Source organism: Charadrius vociferus, unplaced genomic scaffold (assembly GCF_000708025.1).
Source record: "Charadrius vociferus isolate BGI_N301 unplaced genomic scaffold, ASM70802v2 scaffold72, whole genome shotgun sequence".
Lineage (NCBI taxonomy): Eukaryota > Metazoa > Chordata > Aves > Charadriiformes > Charadriidae > Charadrius > Charadrius vociferus.
Genome location: NW_009647830.1, coordinates 1,942,786 through 1,958,629, shown reverse-complemented (window position 1 = coordinate 1,958,629; position 15,844 = coordinate 1,942,786). Strand labels below are relative to the sequence as shown.

At 43.9% G+C, this 15,844-nt stretch overlaps 2 protein-coding genes across 2 annotated transcripts in view; one reads left to right on the top strand and one right to left on the bottom strand.

Moving 5' to 3' along the window:
• NTN4 (netrin 4) overlaps positions 1-3,615 on the bottom strand; it is a 77,911-nt gene extending 74,296 nt beyond the window's left edge. Inside the window, exon 1 of the mRNA XM_009882644.1 lies at positions 3,600-3,615. Coding sequence (XP_009880946.1) covers positions 3,600-3,615 — 16 coding nt within the window. The remainder of the gene's footprint in view (positions 1-3,599) is intronic.
• An 11,897-nt stretch (positions 3,616-15,512) lies between these two features.
• The window catches only part of SNRPF (small nuclear ribonucleoprotein polypeptide F), a 3,149-nt gene continuing 2,817 nt past the window's right edge, over positions 15,513-15,844 (top strand). The window contains exon 1 of the mRNA XM_009882643.1: positions 15,513-15,776. Coding sequence (XP_009880945.1) covers positions 15,513-15,776 — 264 coding nt within the window. The remainder of the gene's footprint in view (positions 15,777-15,844) is intronic.

Sequence of the window (15,844 nt, the reverse complement as noted above, 5' to 3'; positions counted from 1 at the left end):
GAAGGAAGTGTACAAAAGCCAAAAACATCTCCTGGAGAGTTTGAAAAACATCCTCTTTTTTTCTTTACATGTTTGTTTTCCCACTCAAAAGTAGTTTCAGTGGAACATATCAAAATGGCTTGCTGTGAAGCCTTTCCAAACATTATTAAAATACATTTTATATATAGCCTCCATATCATAAAGTGAGAAGACTCATCTGAAACCATTTCTTCCTTGTCTTATATACTTCCATATGAACGCACACCCAGAAAGCGGAGCTATTCACGCACTAGGAAATGTAACATCAGCTCCTTCCTTGGCCCTGCGGGATATCAGATGAGCTGCTCCTTGTTGGATTCACAGAGGTTGTGGCCCTTAGCATCAGTCTATTCTAAAGGCTCCTCCTCCTCTGTGGATTTCTGGTGACCTCCAAACCCCTGCATTTCACCAGACACTTTCGGCTTCAAACATTGGACTCCACCTCACTTGCAAATTTGTGGTCTGGATCACGGTGAGGAGAACATTAGTGCAGATATTTTATTTGAGATTTTAAGATGCATGTGTCACTGGGGGGGCTGCGACCAAGACAGCTCTGTTAGTGGCTCTGAGATGCAACGCTGAAATCTTTATTCCTTTGGACTATGTCTCTTTTGGCTTAGTCAGTCAAGTTTTGTCTTTCCTTTTTTGTTGGTTTCTTTGAGTCCATTTTAAATTCAGTGCTGAAAATGAACATGGAAGCAAAGCACGTTTTTTGTAGTTATGGCTGTACTCTTGGAAGATGTGGCACCATCAGCTGGAGTCCATCCACGTGCAAGTGCAGCAACCACTTCAAACAACAGCCTTTAGCAAGAGTGCAACCACTTTCAAATTTGAAGGCAACTCAAAAATACACAGTCATCTCCAGGAAGATCAGTATTTTGCATCCTAGAGGAAATTTCCACACCCAAGAAGATCATTATTTATGAAACACTTCGAGAAAAATAAATCCAAAAGAATGTGCATTTTCAGTCACGCATCTTTTTTTCTGCATGAGCAAGTTTTTAGTACTTGAAGAAAGCTTCTTTGATATTAATTTGGTAAGCCAGAGTTCCTTGGAAATAGATAATAAAGCTTGTTCTCTGCTTTGTACTGTGTGCTTAAAGGTAATTCAGCAATATGAATCTGCTCCAGAAAACTGGACACTGGTGTCACTGGCGAATCCCCCGGAGGAAGGTTTCCAGAGCGAAGCCTCTCAGCTGTGTGTGGGTGCCTCCCTCCCAAGACCGTTTTACTGTGTGCAAACCCCCAGCTGCCCTCCTGCCTACCCCGCTGATCATAGTTCCTTCTTCACAAAGTCAGAGTTTCTCCCTCTGGCAGCTGAGCCTTCCTGGTGGGAAGGGCAAGATACTTCCGTGGTTTACCCCAACAGCAGAGTCTGACTTTCCCTGCCTTTGACAAAGCACGCATCTTCATCCACAGCCACTTCTTTGCTCTCCTGTTTGAGTCTCCCGTGAAGGACAGCTTCTACAGGTTTTTTCATGTCTTTCTCAAGACAGTCTGGGAACAACACATGCCTTGGTTACTTAGCTGTATCTCACCACAGCCTTAGACCACGTCAGCCAGCCTTTTCATTTGGATTAATTTAATTTCTTTTTCTCTCTTTTCACCTTTTTCCATCAATAGCTACATTTTAGGCAGCGGGACAGTACCAGCTGTCACTTGCCGGCAGGTGATGTCACCGTGAGGTACATCTGCTGGGCCTCTATTTTTACAGGAGGTCAGCTCCTCTGGCTGCCTGGACAGACTGCATGTGTTGTGAGGACCAATGTAAAACCTACATCTATATTTTTTACTTCCTTTTCAACAGTTATAGTTCCCAAAACTGAATGACTCCGTACCAATTCTACCTGCTCATTTTAATCTCCACATTTGCCTTTGAGCATTTTTTTCTGCCTGCAGCACATTCAAATTTAACATTTTCTACTCATGTCATTGACATGCCTCTCCCTTTCCAGTTCATTAATAAAGTTGTTAAAAACCTTCAATATGATTTACTTTGTGTTGTTGCTTCCATGACTAAGGGGGACTATTAGCAGGTCTGGAATGTCTCCAGTGTGCCTGGAATATCTCTGCATCTCCGTAGTTTAAGTCCTGCCTGCAAGACAGGCTGCTTGGAAGACAGAAACAAGAAAATAACACAGTTTTAGACCACTGCATGTGGATTCACCCCTTCCCATTTCCCTCCCTTCTGAAACAGAAGTTGTTTCTTTGTGATTTTACATCCCCCCAAAACTTTAGCAATAGCCGTGAGCCTTCCCTGACCACAACACTCAAGTACTTTGAGAGCTGTGGTTCAGAAAGTCTTCATTCTTATTTCCAAAGCAGCTGAGCTATGGGAACAACACACTGTGATGATTCTTTTTATTTATTTACTTATTTATGGCCTGAATTAGTTTTTACTTTCTTTGCTGTAAAATTGGGTGTTGCTGGTATTTGCTTTAGAGTGACTGTCTCCATTCCTCACAGATGGCATTTCTCTCCAGTAGTGCTGAAAATTACTTCTCTTAGTGAAGCCGTTTCTTGTTTCTGCACTAAAATGTGTAGAAAACTCATTAATTTTTCATTGTCTACCAGTATGCAGCCAGACAAAGACCTTATAAATCAACTGGTTTGCTCTTTCTGAGTCTAATGATTAAACTTGAAAACATCAGTTAGAGGACATGCAGTCCAGGGTTTCAGTTTGCATAGAAAATTGCCTCTGATATTACACAAGATATCAAAGCAAAGAAAGTAAAAGGTGAAATATGTGTCCTCCTTTAAGATTCCACATGTCTTGCTCCCATCCCATTAGAAGCAAGGGCATCTCTTGCCTGTAGTGACCAATCTACTCCACATGGCTCTTGTTGGGTGCTTTGAGTGAAGATCTCTCCTTTGCAAGCATCACTCTCCGAAACGGAGGTAAGCTAACGACATTCCACAACAGCCAGAAAAAAATGGCTCTTTGTGGACAGCCTTCCACATCTCCTCCTGCCGAAACAGACTGAGGAAACTCTAGTTGGTGGTTTTCATCGACCAGTTACGCCCCATGACCGTTTCTGCCAGACTCAGAAGTGCCCTGTCTACCACACCAGCGACACAGGGGAGCAGGGAGAATCTCATGTGTAGTCTTTGACTGGGCCAAAAAATCACAGGGTAGTTCAGTGCACCTGGATTTTAAAAGACAAACTGCAGAGAACAGCGAAAAGCAATATTTGAGAGTCTTCCCAGTTCGTTTTTTGATTTCTTTTCCCAGACTGATACCTTCATCGCGATGTCCTGGTGAAGCCACAGGAAGAAGACAGAGAGCACTACAGAGATCAGACCCAGGACCTCAGAACTGAACTGCTGCCTCGAGGTCGGAGGATGTGTGCGTGAGTGCCTAAGCCGAGGGCGGCCTCCCATCCCTCTGAGCAGCTGTGGTTTCATTGTAGTATCATACGACCCCCTGCTGGCCTCATTTTTCTCATCAGCACTTCTTGCACTGCCAATTTTTCTGTTTTTTCCCCCCTCGGGATTCTTCACGGCACCACCCTCCGCAGGCACTCCTTTCTGAGGACAAAAGTAACTGTTTCGGGAAAGGATGGGCCCAAAAAGGGTCTCACCGGTGTTGCCCGGCATCGTCCCGCTCCCTCTGCGGTGGTGGTGGTGATCTCTGGGCAGCAACCGACCGCATCTCAGGCTAATGAGTTGTCAGAAACCCGTCCCCGTCCCTCGCCTCCTGGGCAGGTTATTATTATGAGGGCTGTCAGTGGCGGGTGAGGATGGGGCAAGCAATCCATTTCTGCAGCCAGCGGGGAGCTGCGAATCTGTTCACAGGGGATCAGCGGGGTGCTGTGGGAACCGGCCTGCCCTGCAAGCGTCCACCAAGGGCTACCATTCACGAGAGCGCTGTGGGTTCATGGCGAGCGCAGCGAGTTTGCCTCTAATGTATGCCCTAATGAGTCGGCGGAGGGTGTTCTGCCTGCCTGAATGTCTTTAGTGTGGCAAAGCGGAGTGGACATTCCCATACAATAGTGGGCTTAAATTCAGCTTCTCACCGACGCCTAATTCATGGGCGGAACGGCTTTTGTAATACCTATAGAAGAGAAGTACAGTAGGTCATTTCACCAACTAATTGGAGTTGACAATCCCATATCTATCCATATCTCAGAGCCATTTGCACGCATTTGGAAAGGGAGGCATTTTGCCTTCCCTCTTGTGGTCAGCCACTGAGAAGGGAAAAATATAAGTATGGGTTTGCGCTTTAGACAGTCACAGCTTTGCAACGAAAACTAACATATCCTGGCAATGTCTTTTTCACTTCCTGAATGGCAGGTAGAGCATTAAGTGTTACCTTTCTTGCCCGCATTCTCCACCTTTTCAGTCATGCTTCCTTTTCCCCACCCACGGTTTGGTACCTCTGCAGGGCACCCTCTTCACGGATGTCGGGCGCCCCACACAGCAGAGCCTCAATCTTGCATAAGCCTTCTAGGTGCCATCATAACATCAATAAAATCATGCGATGATGGTCAGAATAGCAAAAAACGTCCCTGCTTTGCAAACAGGAGTTTCAGAACTTGCTGAAGGCCACTTGCTGGACCAGTAGTAGGGGTAAGACCATTCCCTGACTCCACACCTATAATGACAGACTGCATCAAAGCTGTCACATGGTTTAGTCTTTTGGGGCACAGTATGAACTTCTGCTCTTATCAATGCTTTATCCACTGGCCAGTTCAGACACAGCAATTGCCTTTGAGTATATACCTAGACAGTATAAATTCTTCCATTTTAATTAGGTGCATAACACCTGAAAAAGAAAACCTCCCAAATTCTCTGTGGAAGCCAAGTAGGCACTTTGAAGTGCCATGCCATTAAAACTGGACCTTCCCCTTTTGGTACACCATTTTGTCCTCAAAAACATCAGCTGCAGAACTAAGTCCTGTCCCCGCCTATGGCAGTCTTTGGGAAAAATTAACTGTGGTATTTTTTTTTAATAAAAGCTCGGGTTTGTCCATCTGTCATGCAAAAACCTCCAGGCTTTCTCAGTGCATCACTCAACTCCATTAACAGCCTACGATTAAATCACAGAACTAAATTAATGGCTTCTTCCATTCACTAAATGTTTACTCCACATGGGATCTGACATGTAGAACATGGTAAAATTACCAGGTTGGTACTTTATGCTGGGACTGAAGGAGACTTTAACATCACTTGGATGGAGACAAATAAACTTTATGTATTGATCCTATCGAGTCAGGGGCAAGTTGGCTGTTCTTGATTTGACATGGAAGTTTTCTAAGACACTCTAGAGCTAGGAAGCAGTATAAAGCCACACAACAAATAGAACAAAGATGAGATAAATTGCCATGGTTTTTCTCCTAAATGTGTTCATTGCGGATATTACTTTGCTTAGAATGAAAAACTTTACTATGTTTTTGCTCTTAAAAAACAATGATGTGCTGGAAGTGTGGGAAATATGTTTTAAAAAACCCAGTAAATGGAGCACACGTCAGTAAAGACAGCTCGATTTCGTTACGGTGGTGTGATCACAAAAACATTTTCTACCATGCAACTTTTAATTAGTCTCGCAAAAAATTATTCTGCTTCACTTATACAGAGTACAGTAAATGGCTACGTAAATGCATAAGGAATGAAATAAATACGCTTTGTTCAAATGTGGTGACCTTTGGGAGACAAAGATGATAAGAGAATGAAGTTTCTTTCTGTTTCCCCTTGTATTTATCAAGTGGCAAGTCAACGTTCCCTCATGAAATACAGTAATTATGATAAAAAATAAACTGAAATGAACTTCTTCACTTCACACTTCAACAATCATCCAGCCATACAGACGCATTCATGCATGTATGGCTGTCATTTCCAATCCAGACAATTTTTGATAAGCTTTAGCTATTCTGAGGTGCTGCCAGTTTGAGTGACAACCTTGATACCTGCAACTAAATGGTTAATCTGTTCACCATTGTGAATGTAATCAGTGCTCTCAGACACAGCGGAATTCCGCATTTTTCTGATGTCTGAAATAAAATGGTTGTTAGTAAATAAAATAGAGCATATATACATATGTAGCACAGAAATATAGATTAATATATATAGTATTGTCTGCACTGTTTTGTGGTATCACATGTATAGGAAATACACATATGAATATTAAACCAAGAAAATATGGGAAGTAAACCGTATTTTAAAAAGATTTAAAATGGATTTGCCTTGTCTATAAGTAAAAAACCCCACAATAAAGCGATGATTTTCATTACTACATTTCAGATGCACGACTCAAGTCTGAGTCATGCGTGCTCTATGATTTTTTAGTATAATTTAGCATCCAGTTCCCATGTAACTCGGGGGCATTCTGCCCTTGAAAGCACAGTCATTACTTCCACCGTGCTGCTATTTAAACACACTTGGAGATGATGTGTACTTCCAAATGTGAATAAAGCAAAACCAGTGAAGGCAAAGGTTATGCAGGCAAAGGGTATTCAGTTTCCCTCATTTGCTAAAGACATTACAGCTCCAATCAGTGTGCTTAGCTTGCACCTTTTAGCCCATTATCTGAGGCTGGAGTAAACTTGGCAACATCAAAAAGGTTGTATTTTTCATTTGTATAAGCTATTATATACTCATATATTTGCTCAGCATCATAAACACTGCTCTGCAGTATTTTCCATCTATACATAATTTACTGGTGTTGGCTATTCAGGGGAAAAAAAAATTCAGCATCACACAGATGAACTTTTTATTTTCAGAATACACTCCCTGAAATTCTGTCAAGTTTAGCACTGCAAGTAATGGAAAGAAAGATTAATGGAAAGAAAACCTATTGTATGAATACTGTATTAGAGGAATGGAGATCAGTTACACATAGCCTCAAAGATGCCTCACAAAATACAGGTTCTTAAGTCTGGTAAGTGCTGCTCCCCAAACACCACAAAAAGCAGAGCCATATTATAAAGGTCATTGTCAACGTCGCCTGTGGGAAAGTTCCTCCGCAGACCTAAATTCAGTGAATTATTAAATGGTGAACAAGTATCATGGCAGTCAAGTTTCCAGCCACTCTTATCTTCTGGATGGGTAAAGTGTCTGCCAGGGTCTTCCAGTGGGAGCTGGTGTCCCAGTGCTGGGACAGAAGCACCATCACCCGCCTCCGCGACCGTGCTGTTCCTTGGACAGCCCAGTTCAGAGTGGCACAGGAATTGCCATCCACTTGACTCTATCGTGAATCATCTTATCAACTACTTAACGTAAAGTCATACTTCCATTAAAATTCTTGGCATTTCAACATGACAGGACTGCGAATTAAACTTAAACAAGACTGTTTAGCTGTGGATTTGATACCGGTTGTTAAATAAATCTTTAATTGTATCATTTAATCCTCTAGATCTCCTTTCCCAGAGATAAAAAATCATAAGAGCTTCCTCTTGAGCATGTAAAGCAAGAACCCACAAAGGTTCTGAAGAGCTGAAGTGTTTTATGTCCAATTCACAGAAGCATGTAAATCCATAAAGTGTCACAGGTATGAACTAGCCCCTTTCCCCTTCTAATTACGTATCTTTTACAATCTGTCAAAACAAGTAGCCACTTGCCTTATGTGAAGCATCACATGAAAGGAACACCAATATCAGTCCATTGCAACCTACAACTGATAAAACAACCTTAACAATAATTTTAGAAATACAACATTTGCCAGAAAATACTCCACATTGTGCATGGATATGCTAAATCTTTGTTTATTGTGTAGCAAAAAAAAAAAAAAAAGGTACAATGGTTTAATATCTAAGCTAGCATTTATTATATAAATCCATATTGAATACATCTGCTTATTCAGTGAAGTTGGCAATGCTATTATTAAGGTTTCACTGTTTTCTACTCTAAGCTCGTCTTTCTTAGTGGCTTATGGCTTTGGCAGCCATACAACTGTTTGTATAAACATTTACAGGAGGCAGATCTCTAGAAAAGCTTTCCTGGAAGCAGGAAGTATCTGCACCAAGCTGATATTTTTCAAGAAAATTTCAGCCGAGAAGGTCATTTCCAAGAATGGTGCTTGGGAAAAAAAAATAGGTTCCTTTTCCCTTACTTAAAAAAAAAATATAACATGCTGCTTCTGGAAAAAAATGGTAATGAGATTTGGAGCAAAGACTTGAGTGTTGCAATAAATGGTTTTTGTTAAGGGTACACCTTTTGTTATGCTTGTGAAAATCTGTGGAAATGAGGCCACAGTCTAATCCTCCAAATTATCGTAGTTGCACGTGCTGGTCAGAGCGAGCCGGCTCAGGCATCAGAACATGTTTGTTGGCAGAGAAGCAGGCTTTCTTCAATTGTTTTTATTACCCAAACTAGCTTAAGTATCTCTATCCTGCATTGCAGTAAACAATATGGTCAGGACTTGATCTTCACTCCCCTGGTCAGTACCTCACCTTGCAAGTGTGTTTTGTCACTGCATTCCTGGGCAGAAGAGGGGTTTCTCTATTGACCACTTCTGGGTTCTACTACAAGAACACCCTCTGCTTACCCACTCGACCCTTCCCATTACCTGTGGTGTAAATTGCCACAGAGAAGACATTGGTCTGGAGAAGCAAGGCACCAAATGGAGACAAATGCCCACACTATGCTGCTGAGGCCACCCATGCCCCAGGATAGACAGGTGACAGTGGCTACCATAAGACTGTAAAGAACGGAAAAGGACCTGAAGGAAGCAGTGTGGCAGTGGGGCCGGGTCACCTAGGACGTGTGAGGTGCATCAGAAATTGTCAGTGCACCATTGGGAGCACTGAAACTGCTCGTTGTGTCTCTCTGGGCTCTTGGTGCCCAAGCGGGAAGCCCATGGTACCTCAGGTGCCTCCTCAGAAACCATCTGCTGGGCAAAGAGAGAGGCCAGCTCCCATCCTCTGTGCTCTTTGGGAAAAAAAAAGTAACGGTTGTATAAGCGATCTAACAGAGTACTCAGTAAAACAAAGGCAGAAACAGCAAACTAAATGTCAACCTAAAGCATTACAGGAAGCACTTGTGCCAAGGGAACACCAGCACATCAATGGCCTCCTGGCTAGAAATGAAGCAGGTAGAGCTGCTCCCAGCGAGCACCATTGCCGTTGACACAATGCAGTGGAAACTTGGCTGGCCAAAACTCCAACTTACTGAACTCTTAAAGCCTTTTGAAGACAGGCATTTCTGTGGCGACACACTGCGTCCAGCACATACAGCTGGGCACTGCCCCAAGAAGTATGAAAGTCAGGGCACTGGTAATTTGGGAACGGTTGGCAGAAAACCAGCATAAACAGTTACAGCCATGCTCTCTCTCTCCTGGATTTGTATCAGATGATGCTTGTTGAACCATGGGATTTCCAGTCACTTCTGCCTTGAGCATGCTGCAGTCTTTTGTGTGTCTGGTCCTAACCCACTGACCACCCCCACAGGTAATTCCTGGTCCCTGTAACCCTTCCTAGTTCGGGTAGGCTAACCCTATGGGGTTTGTGGTGTCTGAGAAAAGCTTGCCCACCTACACAAGCCTGGACTCCTGCCTGTTTCAGGCATGCAATAAGATGCTCTGAGGTTCTGGTAGCTGACCAGGATTTGGCTGCACTAAAGCTTCTCCTCCACTCTGCTCCATGGGGAAGGTTCGTACACATACGTTTGACTTTTGCAGCAGACCTTTGCCACTCCCTGGCCCTGGAGAGGTCCCCACAAAAGGACCACAAGTTTAGCGGAGAGGCAGAAGTCACTGGTCGCAGTGATCGCTGCCTCCCAACTGAGATGTGGGCCCTGGGCTCAGGTTCAAGTCAAACACGAAATGCAGACGTCGCCTCTGGAACACTTTCAGAGTACGGGGGGTTGGGGATTTTTTCTGTCTGCAGCCCCTTCCTGGAAATGAGACTTTCTGGCCCAGCTGCCCCAGGATCAGCTCTGGCTCCCCTGGGAGAGGTGCAAACAGCAAATAGCACAGCGGATTTTGCAGAGGCTCCAACCTCAAGTCACTCTTCCCTTTGGCTATCACAAAAATACATGTATCTGGCCAAATTAATAAAACCACAGCACATTCAGTGCCTCACAGTGTAATGGAGGGAGTTCGGAACATACTTGTCCCTACAGCTGCCAGTCAGCCCTCATGAGTTACTGGTTTCTTTGGGGCCTGGGGTCCTATTTCTGTGCCTCATCTCTCCAGAATATTGCTCGGGCTCAGACAGAGTTTTCTAAGAAGTTCAGGAGTCCTGGATTTAGCTCCTTCTTTTAACCCAGCAGCGTTTCTCTCGCTTACTTTCTCCTCAACAGTTAGTTTCCTTCTGCTCTTTCTCTGAAACAGTGAGGGAACCTCTTGTACAACATGTAGTCTCTCTTTACCAGCGATCCCCTGGTGACCCGTGTAGGGTGTTTAGGCGCCATTGCCTAAACACTCCTTCTTCTCTTTCTGACCCATAAGATTTACTGCTAGAAATGACTTTCCTCTGTTTGTCAGGGTAACCGTTTGTCCAAGAGGGCTTCAGCATGAATAAAGGACTATTAAGGTTTAGAAACTGTTGTTAGGTTTGTACCACCACTACTGGAACGTCAGCTATGGCTGGAAGCAGAGGGACAAGAGAAGAAGCAGACAAGCTCCTCTGTTAAAATACAGCTTGCCACCTAACATGGAGAGCCTCCACCACCAACCAGACTTTCTGAGCTCTGCTCAGACAGATTTCTCAAAACACCAACTCTTGAACCACTTCTGTGATTTGGAGACAGCTATTAGTTTCCATTAAGATGTTTGTGTGAAAGCACAGTTTCTAAATTCCTTCTGTACAATGCTTGATCCCCCCTCTTTTTGACACACACAAAATGCCATTTTATTATTTATACAGATCACTTTGTTTTCCTCAGCACAAAATTTCAATTCCAATTCATTAATGTCAAAGCATAAAAGAAACAACATAAAGCAACAAAAGTTTGCCAAAACCAGAAGATAAGAGCTGATAATTAAGGAAGTCCCATTATTTCTTGGCAAAGGAGCCTGTGTTTTCAGAGACACATTCTTAAAGGGCCTCCCATTAGTGTAGCTGCATAATTTGCATGAATACTATTTGCACAAACAAATAAAGGTTTTCAATATGCATAAAGGGAGGCTTTAATGTTCCTGTAATTTCTGTACAATACCCATCCCATGCCCCTTCTCCCTGGCACAGCCCAGCCTGGTGACAGGTTCACAGCAGGGCCACTCCGGCAAACCTTGGGGTGGGGGGTGGGGCACAAAATTTTTTTGTGACTCCATCAAGACCTGGGCTTTTGTTAGCATCTACCTACCACCCCCCAAATCTCATTTCATATCACTCTGCAGGCAAAAGGCATTGTGCTGATCTGAAACTGCACATAAATCCTCCACTTGAGAAGAAACACTGTGTTGCTTTCTTCCCAGGATCATCCCTGCCTCCTGCACTGGGAGTCCTTCACAGCACCATCGCTGCTCACGGGGCAAGTCCACCCCAAAGAGACTTTTGCATCTCGCTTGTGTTTCCTCACATTGGTAGGCCAGCCGCTGCCGGGCACGCAGGGCTGATGGTAAGTCTCTCTTGGATTTTATGGTTCCTCTGTATCCTTCCATTCAGCTGGCTCCAAGCTCTGTTCAGCAAGACCAGATATCTATTCTAGGCTACAGACATGCACCAAAATGTGAATGTGGCAGTATGCAGAAAGAGGCAAGTTAGTTGGATCAAACCTGAAACAGGTTGACCAGTTTTGTGGCTCCTGGTACTTGGATTCTCTATAACCACCTCTACAGCACAGCTTGGCTTCGGTTCGGTTGATGATCCTAGGATGTCAGAGAGAAATTAAAGACCTCTCTTCTTCTGGAGCCTGATGGCACTACCTACTGGATCATAAAAACATAGAATCATAGAATCATTTAGGTTGGAAAAGACCCTTAAGATCATCGAGTCCAGCCATTAACCTAACACTACCAAGTCCGCCACTGAACCATGTCCCTAAACACCGTGTCTACACATCTTTTAAACACCTCCAGGGATTCCAGTTCTTATCCACGGTGAAGGTCTGTGGTGGATGGTTATTACGTCATTCATGGAGATTTGATCAAAGATGGTGTTATTAAAATAACAAATCATCAATAGAGGAAAGATGTTTTACTGGTAGAGATCTCTGGGAAAATACTGTTTGAAGAGAAAGTGGTTTATTCTGGCAAAGCCTCAGAAGGTCAGGATTATACCTCGTGTGAGGACTATCAACAATCCACACATAGAGCCAATAACCGATACAGATTTTTTGGACATACAAAAAATTTGTATTTCTTATTGGAAAAGATTTGTAGACAAAATTTCATCAGATACTTTCTACAGAAAGTGTGTGGGTGTGAGCACATTTTCCATTACAGTATGATTTATAATGGCAAATCTTCCATTATGACTATTGCTGAAGGAAAACTAAATTTATTTCATGGCAAGATTTGGTCCGAGTCCTAGATCCTCTTCACATTTTAGCAGTATTGCTAGAGCAGCAAAAGTCTCCAAGGGTCACACAGCCTCAAAATTCTTCCAGGCCCGTGAGAGTCATAACCACCGCATCCCCAAGTAGTTAGAATAGAGAGCTTGTCAGAAACCAGCTCCTGGTTTGCACAAGGCTACTTAACAACTGTCTAGCTGAGACCAAGCCATCATATCACCTAATACTTTCAAGAACCAGACACTGCGGTCTGGGACTCTGGCAAGGGGGAGGAAGAAGGGTGGTACCTCTTCGCTTGGGAAAGGTTCATACGGGGAGAGCAACAGGTTCTTCCATAGTTTTGTCAATTATGAACCCAACAGAACCAGAAGCTGAGGTTTATCCTTCGCATAGCAGGGCTAACTCTGTGCTGCTACACTGGATCTGCTTTGATGCAAACTTGTCCTTTGAAGGTACTATCTCCTGGTAGAACTTCTTTTTTGTTAACTCAGCTCTCCCCACTCTTAATTCAGGGCTGTGCCTTCACGGCTGTTTTAAGTTCTCTGATTGCAACTGGTGCCCACCTCATGGTGTCTTTGGTGGGATGGCAAAATTGATGCTGCTACTACTCCGGTGGAGATGAACTGCGTGGTATCAGAAGTAACTCGCTTGATGTGGTAGAAGAGTGCAGCAGATCAAAACACTGTTTACACTGGGATATCGCTATAAAGAGGCACAGGATGGTCACTAAGTGTGCAACCCAGAAGCTGGAACATGGGGCAGCTCCATAATTTGCCTTAAGAAATGTGTTTATGGCAGGCAGAAAGGGGGGTTGTTGCAGGGAGTTCCTAACTCAGCAAACTCGGCTCAATCGGGAGGTATTTTTGGGCAGCTCAGCTTTCTCTCAGCGATGTGAGGGTACAGGCGCTAGCCCTCTCTGCCTGGCATTATGGTGACATGGTGTGTTAATGATGTCAGTAAGCATTTGCACTTACACAGGTAACACCATCTAATGAGACCTTCCACCAGAAATGCTGCTGCCGTCGGATGTCCAGCTGCTTAATGTCTTCCCTTAGGAAGAGAGTGCAGGCAGTCATGTTAAATTCCCACCCCTGAGCTGTAAGAGAAAATCCTGTTCATCCACCCAAGATCTAAGGTTTGGATTAATCTATGACAAAAACTCTTTCCTGTTCATTTCCTGTTGAGCAGCAGCCTAAATACCCTGACCCAAAAGCAGCAAAGAATGAAAATGATTACTTCCCCTATTACATGGGGAAATACAAAGAGGACAAAAGGTGAACTTCACCCCTGTGCTGAAGGTCAGGAGAAGACCCGCGTAAGCAAACTGTCTCTGAGTCAGAATGATTCAGTCAACAAGGTAAACAGCAAATTCCTCAGAGGGGGAAAAAAAAGCAAAAGCTAATTTGTTTCCTGATTAACTAAGTTATCCAGTTAACTACATCAGAGGTAGTCACGCATTCTGTGCTTTCAGTACTCCTTCCTACCCTACCGCCACAGAAAATTGCTGCAGACTCAGTCTACAGCTGATGAGATTACTGATGCGTGAGTTCATGCACTGATTATGAAACTAGAATTCAAGCACTCCTCCTCTCTAACTTCTATGCTGATATCTATGACCCTGGGAAATTCTTCTGGTTTTTGATAACTTTATAATAACAGGGCTGGAGTATGTGCTCATCTGTCAGAGGAACAGAATGTATTAAAAGTTGAATGTAAATGCTCCTGTATTTCTTGGTACACAAAAAGTTTTCCCAACATGAGTAGGAGACACTGTTATCAAAACTGGTTCAATATGTAAAAATAAGAAGTACTGTTTGCAGATAACACACCAAACCTGTTACATTGCCATTCACAGATATACATATTTATCCTTGGCAATTATCAGAATAGTGCAAAAATTACTCCCACAGTATGATTTTATCCAAGACACTCACTCTAAGCTCATTGTGTTCTGCCACACTGTACATACTATCCCCTGAAAGCAGCTATTATTTACTCCAAGTGGCATGAAAAATTTTGCTATATATACTATTTCCCATTGTGTTCATGCTTTTCCTATACAAGCTCAACACAGACTTCCTTACAGATATCTTGTAACTTAGTTACTCTTTCAGCTGACCCATAGTGTGTCTTGCTATCAGAAAAACTATTAGCATAATTTTTATATTGTCTCTGCTGCCCATCCAATACACCCTAAAAGAAAACCACACTCATTTCTGATGATCATGGAAACAAGTATGAGTGCACTTTTGATACACGCTATTTAAAAAGAATTACAGTTCCAACTCTCATTCACTCCTATCCATCCATAAAGGTACCACAACCACTGTGCATGAGGACAGTCTGATCTAGAGAAGATAGGTTTTTGAGTCAACAGCATTAAACATTCAGATGTAAGCCGGTGATGATGGCTTTGTTTTCAACACTAGGGCAGTAGACTGACCTTTGGAAGGTAAAGTGCACCAAAAAATTAACAGTTCTGTTACAGAAAGGTTAGCCCCTGAATGTATGTTTTCCACATTCAGCATCCAATACATTGAAGATGAAAGGAATACGCTGTATGCAGGAACATATATGCGCATTGTGGCATTTGATGACTTTACACAGAGTAGCAGAAGACAGTGTACATTTGAGAAATTAGTAAATAGTACAAACATTGGTTCAACCCATTTGCCTGTCAAACGTTAAGCGTCACAAATTACAGCTATAGCAGGACCGACGTTTCATGAGTGTGAACAGGCTGACGCTCTCTACAGTCAAGAAAAGCTCCGGCAACTTCTTTGCCTGACAGTCAAATGAGACCGAGTAGAGCACTCGCATATTGGCAAGGACATCGCTTATGCATCTTATAAACTCTGGGGTTTTCTATCCATACGTGTGGAGTAACAAAAACGTACTGGTCCGCAATTTTATTCTTAAATGCGAATCGGTGTCGCCACACTTTCACTGCCTGCAAGGCCCGCAGGTAATATCCGAAGAGTTTGTCCGAGGTCTCCCGTTATGTGCCAAAGCCGTCGTACAAGTTCAGCACTGCCACCCCGTGGAGATCTACCTGCATAGAGAGAGACGGAAACACCGACACGCTAACCGCTGCTGAGTTGAACATGGCCCTCAAAGCTGGTAAATCCCGAGGTCAAAGGCACGCAACACCCGGCTGGGTGGGACACGCACAGCATCGCTCCGACGTGGGGCGTCCGTCCCGGGCCGGGAGGGCAGCTGCCGCTCTGCCCGTCCGACTTTCAAGGCAAAATAAGCTTGCTGCTGGCCTGAGGGGGCGAAACCGGCCTCGTGGGGCCTGCGGGACTGACAGGTGGCGAGGAGGTCGCAAGCCGGGAGGGAGGGAAAGGCCTACAGCCTTGAGGTGCGCAGTAAACCGGTCCCCCGCCGCTGTGGCGGCCCCAAGCGCCCGGCGGCGGGGGCACCACCCCCCCCCCGC